This window comes from Phaethon aethereus (assembly GCF_964289735.1).
Source record: "Phaethon aethereus genome assembly, chromosome: 5".
NCBI classification, from domain to species: Eukaryota; Metazoa; Chordata; class Aves; order Phaethontiformes; family Phaethontidae; genus Phaethon; species Phaethon aethereus.
Window position 1 is genome coordinate 67,352,704 of NC_138579.1, and position 7,584 is coordinate 67,360,287.

General features: G+C 51.1%; 1 protein-coding gene across 1 annotated transcript in view; it reads right to left on the bottom strand.

Moving 5' to 3' along the window:
* Positions 1-1,445, bottom strand: part of SLC6A5 (solute carrier family 6 member 5) — a 31,738-nt gene extending 30,293 nt beyond the window's left edge. The window contains exon 1 of the mRNA XM_082000128.1: positions 655-1,445. Coding sequence (XP_081856254.1) covers positions 655-1,161 — 507 coding nt within the window. The 5' untranslated portion in view covers positions 1,162-1,445. The remainder of the gene's footprint in view (positions 1-654) is intronic.
* Positions 1,446-7,584: the final 6,139 nt, after the last annotated feature.

Here is a 7,584-nt window from a genome sequence, read left to right on the forward strand (position 1 = left end):
GGCGGGGTCGGGCCAGCCGGCTGCCCCCGGGGCGGAACGCGCAGGGCTTGTGCTCGACGGCTGCCTTCGCGGAGACTCCGGCCACCGCAATGCGCATCTCCCGGCCGAGAGGTTTGGCGTCCCGTGGGGTGGTTTGATGGATTTCGCTTTATTTTGGTTACAGGCTCCAAAGCGTTCAGCCGCCGGGGGCTTGAGCAGCCGGCCGAGCCGGAGGAGGAGGAGGACTCCGAGAAGGGGAAGAGCAGGGCAGCCTTTCACGTCTGATGCTGGACAAGACTTGGCCTCTCGCAGGGAGGTGTCACCCGTGTGCGCACACGCGTACGGCAAGTCGGGACCAGGTTATACCGACGGGCACGGCTCAGCGAGCCCGGCGGAATGAGCCGGGAGCTGCTGATTGTCATTTGTAGCGATGTTCCTTTACCAGCGCCCGCCAGCACTTGGCCTAAAACCCTCCGCCCCTTTCCTCCTGCCCCCCTCCCCGCGGCACAGCCCCAGCCCCGCCTGGTCTGCACCTGATTTTAGAGCTTCAGCCCCAAAGACCTCTCACTCCCAGGAGCTGAAGGGGGGTGGCGGGGGGGGGGGGTGGCGAGGGAGAGGTGGCGGGGGAGAGGTGGCGGGGTGGCGGGGAAGAAACCCTGTAAGGAGCCGACTTACCCCCTCCACTCTGCCAGGAAGAACTGAAGTGTTGCCGTCTGTGCCCAGTACCACGGTACTCTGGCTCAAGGTGACCCAGGCGCCTTTGGCGTTGTTTTGCTCCAGTGTGCTCTTACCAAGGTTTAGATTAGCGTCCCCGTCTGCGCTTTGCAAAGCGGGAATTTTGCAGTGAGGGATAGCAGCTTGCCCGGCGGCGCCCGCCGCAGGGACGTGCTTGCACGGAAAGGTTTCTACAGATTCTCTCCGGAGAGCGGAGTTGGCTTGCACCGGGGTGCTGCTGAGCTTGCAGATCCCGACTTTGGTCCTCTCAAAGTCATTTGCTTTAGCTTCTTCGGAAGGAAGTGTTTTGCTGTCGTTAGAGAGCGATCGGGGAAGTCGGGCCATCGCGGCAGGAGCTTGCGATAGAGCATTCTGCGGCTCGTTTTCGGGGCTGATTCTTACAACTCCCGCACCTTCATTGGGTCCAGGAACAACGGTTTCGGGACTGTTCACAACCTGCTTGCTCATATCCCTTTGACTGGCGTAATCCTGAAATGACAACGTCACATATTTTACCAAAAGGGGGAAAAAAAAAGTGTTGGGACTGCAGAGATTCTACGAATTTCTTTCCTCGTGCACAAAACACGCGGGCTAGAAAAATCTGGATACAAGAGTGTTGCAGAATTTCGAGGTGCCCTCGTTCGCCTGCTTGCCCTCTCATTCAACGTTATTATTCTGGGGGAGGAAACAGTAAGGTACACAAAAAAAACCTCAAACCAAACAAAAACCCGCACCAGCGCCTGCAAACCCGTAATTCGAGTTTAAGTAAGTGTTTCTACAGCACTGCACCGCCAGATCTCGTTAGATTTCACATCACGACTGCAGGATGCTCCCTTCCCTATCACCAGTGTAGAAAGATTCTTTAATTTTACGCCTCATTTCCTTTCTGTCATTCAACAATGCACATCAGCTTTTTTTTTATATATATATATGGGCAATAGACAAGCTGCCCTGTAGGCAGCCGGAGATGTTAAAAAACAAGAGAAATAGTGCTGGTGAGCATTTCTGAGCTGACTGCCACCCTTCAAAACCCGACAGCAAGGCAGTGAAACGCAAAAATAACCACACCACCACGGCGGAATTAATGGCAGTAACGCCTAGCTTTCCCTATTAATTTTTTAATATTTTTGACCCGCACGCCTCTAAGGATTTTTTTAAGCATTCCGGTATTCATTAAACAGATGACATTAAACGGACGACAGTCCCACACCCCCCCCCCGCCTTTCCTTCCAGTTTAAAATTATAATTTAAAATACCTCAAACAACACGCAGGCAAACGCTACCTTTTCCATCAGTTTACTATTAGCTTTAAAAATACACCTTCTTTTTAGAAGCAGGTTTCACAAAACTGCCCGTCACCGTTTCCATTGCCAGTTTTCTCTTCGTCTTAATCCCACCTCCCAGCGTCAGGGATAAGACCTGCGAAGAATCGGTCACTATCCGAGTGCACTTCGGGGTGCCACCGGTTCCCCCCGCGCCCCCTTCCGCGGCAGCAGCAGTCCCGCTCCGCGGGAGCTTTCCCGTGCGTTGGCTCCGCTGACAGCACCGCGGACAGCGCCCGCAGCACCGCGGACAGCTCCCCCTCCGGCACCGCTTCCCTCTCCCTTCAGCACTTCTCAATATCAAAGCCAAGAAATCAAGCACTTACCATGTCTTAAATAGCCACAGATCGACTCGGTAGAGGTAAAACCAGCGGGACAGGCAGTTGACAGACTGGATTTCGCCCAGTCTAGAGCAAAGCTTTCTATACTTCCCTGGGAAAGACTGGGTTTGCGTCAGTGCATAGCAAGGTGCCCTTCCTTTGACATTTTCTTGATAATAAGAGTTTGATAAATCATTACCCTTGGTTTCCGATTTTAAAGGGACAACAAGAAGCCAGAGCGCCGGCTAGCTGTCACTCACGCGGCAGTGGGATTGCGTGTTCCGTGTGACTCATATGGGGGCTGATTACTAAACCAAATCCAGCAAGAGCAGGAAAGAACTTTCTTGCTGGTAATTAGAGGGAACATGTGAGAAACACGTACCACTGCACCCAAAGCAAGAGAAAAATGAGGAGAAACCTTCCCTTTCTACCCCTCTCCCCCCTCCCAGTTACTGTATCGTGTGATTCCTCTTTTTTTTTTTTTCCCTGCAGTTCACAGGTGGATTAGACGTTATAATAGCTTTTATACAGTTATATAAACTATATATTTTTATATATATATATATACACACATGTCCACATACCTATACGCACGGAGAGGAGTTCACTGCGTATAAAGTACACAAACGCATTTAAATTGTGTCTTCCTTGTTCCCGTTGCACCAGACAGCACTATATCGTTTATTTTTACTGTGCCTCGGGGAGGGGGAGAACCCTCAGTCCTAATTAAATTAGAACGATACGTACACTAAAGCAATCTTCTCTTTCATCAAAGCTGTCTTAAGAACAATGAAGTGTGAGCAAAGATGACGGCAACCGCAGTCAAGTTGGTGTTCTTCCCCCACACATCAAAGCGTTTATATTTGAGAACTGGGGGGGAATTACTCATCATTAAAAGTCGGGTGTTAACCCAGAATCGTTTTTGCAACGAAGACATGCATCTGTAATCACCTCTCGTAAGTGTTATTTGCTATTTGAGGGGCAAACCGGGATGCTCCCTAAGCGATCTGCCCAGTTGTTTCGGCGTCAGAGATGCTGTTCCTCCGCATGCACTCTGCTAGCGTCAGCTCCTCCGGAGAGTATTTTATATTTTAGCGTAAGCGGTGTGAAGCGTGCGGCTATCCGGGGGAGGGGAGAAGAGGAGGGGGCTAAACTCGCCAGCACCACACGCACTTCTCGTACGTCCTTGATTTTACGGGTTACTAACGTTTGCTTCGGCGGACAGAATAAATTAAAAATTCGCAGTAGCCCAGAAAATTCTGCAGAGCCTCTGGCTGCCTAGTGCCGTCATGAGGTGCAGGCCCCCATCAAGGGACTGGAGAGCTTTGCTCCACCGCAGGCAGCTGCCCGCAGCGCCAGGCTGCGGCTCGGCGTGCAGGTGGAGCTGCGGGGGCTGCTCACCTCCCCCAGAATTCAGCCCAGCTCCTTTACATTACCCCTGGTCATTGCGGATGTAAGCAGGAATTCACCTGCGGGAATTACTAAAAGCACCACGAAAGCCAAGGAGATTGGGGCCAGCAAAGCAGAACATCGAATTTTTTTTCCCAGAAAAAGATCACCCCATCTCCCAACTGAAAAATGCTTCGCCTTGGAGCAGAGCTTCAGAGCATCTTTATAACACAGCTACAGTTAACTTAGTTGCTTAGAACGTATACAAGCATGGGGGCTTACCTGTACTATAGGTAATACAATTACAATACGCACATATAGACGTTTTTACACATACACACTGTGTGCGTAGACTGTTGTACGTTCCTCTCTTCAAATACGCTCTTCTGCCTCTTTGCTACCACATCCTCTCCCCCGGTCTAATCAGAAATCCAGGGGCACACACAGAAGCCAGTTTTATCGGGGGAGGGGGAGAAATTGGAGGCATTTGGCAGCGTTTCCGACTCGACGCACCCTCCCGCCGCAGGACAAGCTGTCGAGACCCGGGGAAGGGAGCGGGGTCGTTAGCTCGGTTATGCTGCCCTTCAGGTTACATTAACGCCTCTGAAGGCGCGGACCAAATTAAAAGCGACAACGCAACAGTTCAAGTGGTATTTTGGTCGTGAAAACACCCAAAGCACTTCTAGATTCACAGGGTTGACTCGTTTTGGGGGGAGGGGGTGTTTCGTTTTTTTCTTCAGAAAATTGACAAAACTCATTCTGCACGTTCTTTTCTAAGCGATATTTTTGCTTTCTCCATCAGCACTGAAACGCGAAATTGGTGTTTCACCCGGGGAAAAGAGGACTCCATCTCCTTTACTTTCAGCAAAGGCGAGAGCACCCCTCTGTCCCCTGCACCCCCCGTCTCGGAGGGGCACGGCGGGTGGCTCCAAGCCAAGGAGCCGTGCCTGGGCCAGAGGAAATCCACGGAGAAGCGCGGCTCGGGTTGAACACCCCGGAGCCGCGCTCCCCCCGCCCTTGTCCCACGCACGGTTTCAGACCGAGTCACCCGCCCTTGGTCGAAACTCCTAGTCTGGGGTGACGCTGCCTTTCAAAAGCAAAACAAATCCCGCCAACGTGGGGCTTAAACGCCCCAGTTAACTGCCAGTAAGTTAACTAATTAAAATGATTTTTCTGAGCTCCTTGGTTTCTCACCATCCCTCCCGAACGCCTGGCCCGGAGGCGAGCCCCCTCCCAGCCCCGAGCAGGTACCCAAGGGAGCAGCAAAAGCACCTGGCTGCAGCTCACACCAAACGCATACCAACCCCACCACAACCCCCCCCCCCCCGACATAAACCTGGCCTGAGTTGGGGTCTCTGCCCCTTTCCCAAAGCCGTGGCCACTGGCACAGCCCCCCGGGGCCGCCCACACCGCCGCTGGGAGGGAGGGCGGCTGCTCCGAGGGGGCTCGTTGTCTTAAAAAAAAAAAAAAACAAACCCAAAAACCCCAAACAAAAACAAACAAAAAACCCAAACCACCCCCCCCAAAAAACAGGAAAAAAACAAGACAAGACCCCCTCCTCCCCGAAACAGCCCCCTTAGGCTCCGCCCGCCTGCGCTGTTCTCCCCCGCGGAGGCAGGGCTCCCCGCAAACCGTTGCCCTCCGCGGGCTGCGGAGCGGCCGAACAGTGCCTCCGTCTTAATTACTTTGTCAGAGATGAAAAATAGCAATTGATTCCTTTTTCTTCCTTGCTCGCCCTCCCTCCTCTTCCCCTGCCCCTCTTTGCAGAGAAGCAAATGCGCAAAGGAGGTGGGGGCGGTCGGGCTGTGCCGGGGCGTCCCGGCACACAGCCCCGGCCCCCCCGGCTCCTAGGGTGCCCCCTTGCCCCCCTCCCTCCCAAGAGGCATTTTCTCGCCTTTACACCACATCCGGGCCGTGCCTCAGCAGAAAAACCCAAGTCGCGACAGGAGCCAGCGGTGTCACCCCTCCACAAACACCCCGCGCGACACCCACGCAAGTTCCCATCCCTGCGCTACAGTCCCTCGTTCTGGTTACGTTATGAGTGGGTTAAGCATTGCAGCTATTGCTCCGAAATCTGCCGCCTCCTCCTCCTTCCTTCCCACTGGAACGTTTGCCTAAAATTGGTGGAGGCAGGCGCAGAGGTGCCTGCACCCTCTCCCCCCGTCTTCTCCCAGGGCTTCCAGCCGCAGCCTTGGCGACCTCCGAAGTCCCAGCCTGTCCCGGGGCCCGCACATTAGAAGACGCAATCAGCTCGTGGCAAGCACATTAGCTTACGCACCTTAGCGGGAGGTTTCTTTCTTCCCTCCTCTCCTTGGTCTCACCTTTTTTTTTTTTCTTTTTTTTTTTTTTTGGGCACGGAGCTTCCCGGCACATCCAGAGAAGGCGGCTGGGCTGGGGGCTCTCCGCAGAAGACGGCCATTTAAACTCTTTTCTCCCTTAAAGCTAAAAGGCAAATACAACGGTAAGGGTGTGAAGACCTCGGGGAATGCCTTTAAATACCCAGTTAAGACTGCGATTGAATAGCCTTTTTGTGCAAGGTAATTAGATGAGAAAGATATTAAACGTTAGCCGTGAAATGCACGGATTGGATCCGTACCGCGCACTTCGTGAGTTTGACTTGCAGTCAAATGTATTTTTCATCCGAGCGTTAAACTTATGGGCAGGTGACACCGAATTCAGGCAGGTCCCCACCAAGTGCGAAGTGCTTTTTCTGCAGCCCAGGGCAGGCTCCTTCGCAGCCCCAGGCACGGGCAGGTCCCCCCGCTTCTCTGAGGATGCAGAGCCGTGAGGCCAACCCCGAGCTGCTCCCCGGTGAATAAACCTGCCCTCCCCCAGGGCTCTGAAATCTTGCAGAGAAATGCCAGTTTTGGATAACAAGGAAGTGTTAATATATGTGTAAAAACAAAAAAAGGTTATGGCTTTTCTTATAACCAACAACGGTTTAAAACCATTATCATGACATAACTACAGCAATACATAATGCAAAGCCAAGAAGTATATTGTATCCATGCAGCTGAGTTAGAAATCAAACCCAGGAAAAGCAGGGTTTGACTAAGATAAGTCGCATCTTGCAAAGTGATACTTGACCTTCCATTTCTTGTATTTCCCTTTTCATTCTACCTATAGACATGAATTTTTAAAGCCTTAATTCAGCTGAACAGTTTTCCAGTGCAGAGAGCTTAGACCCTTTCTTAAGACAAAGATTCACCTTATCACGCTGCAATACTTTGCCCCTCTCAATTATGTCGAAATAATGAAGAGACTGTAAAATCTTTCAAGTGATAATTACCTGTTATTTTTCTCCTGTGCAATGCCTCAGGCTCATCCTGGTATTTATTAGCTCTACTGTACATTTTCTGACGAACTTGCTTCCAATTGCCTTAACCCATATAACTCACTGGACGGCCCTTGGATTTTCAGATAATTGTCAAAGTCTGGTATCTTCATTGGAAAAAGAAGTCTGTTCCCTGACAGATTTAATTTCTTCAGTGAAGACCACTGTAAATAATGGAGAATTGAAAAAAAGGGGAATCAGGTGGGGGGAAAACAGAAGCATCTGGAGGAAATTTCTGCACCACTGGCCAGGCATTTATGCTCCTAACAGCTATTTAACCCATACATACATGTTTCATCATTTGTCCAGACATTTTCCTTAACCACAGGGCGTAATCTCAATAAAAGGGATAATAAACACAGGTTTGAACCTCCACTTTGCAATAACACAGGGCTTTAAAAAAAAAAAAGCACATATTTAATAAAAAAGTGGTAAGTAGGTGCTATTTAGAGCTCTAAATAGATTTCCATTATTTGCCTGTGTGCAATCAAGTCAAGGATATTTTTCCTGGTGGCACAGCAAGCTC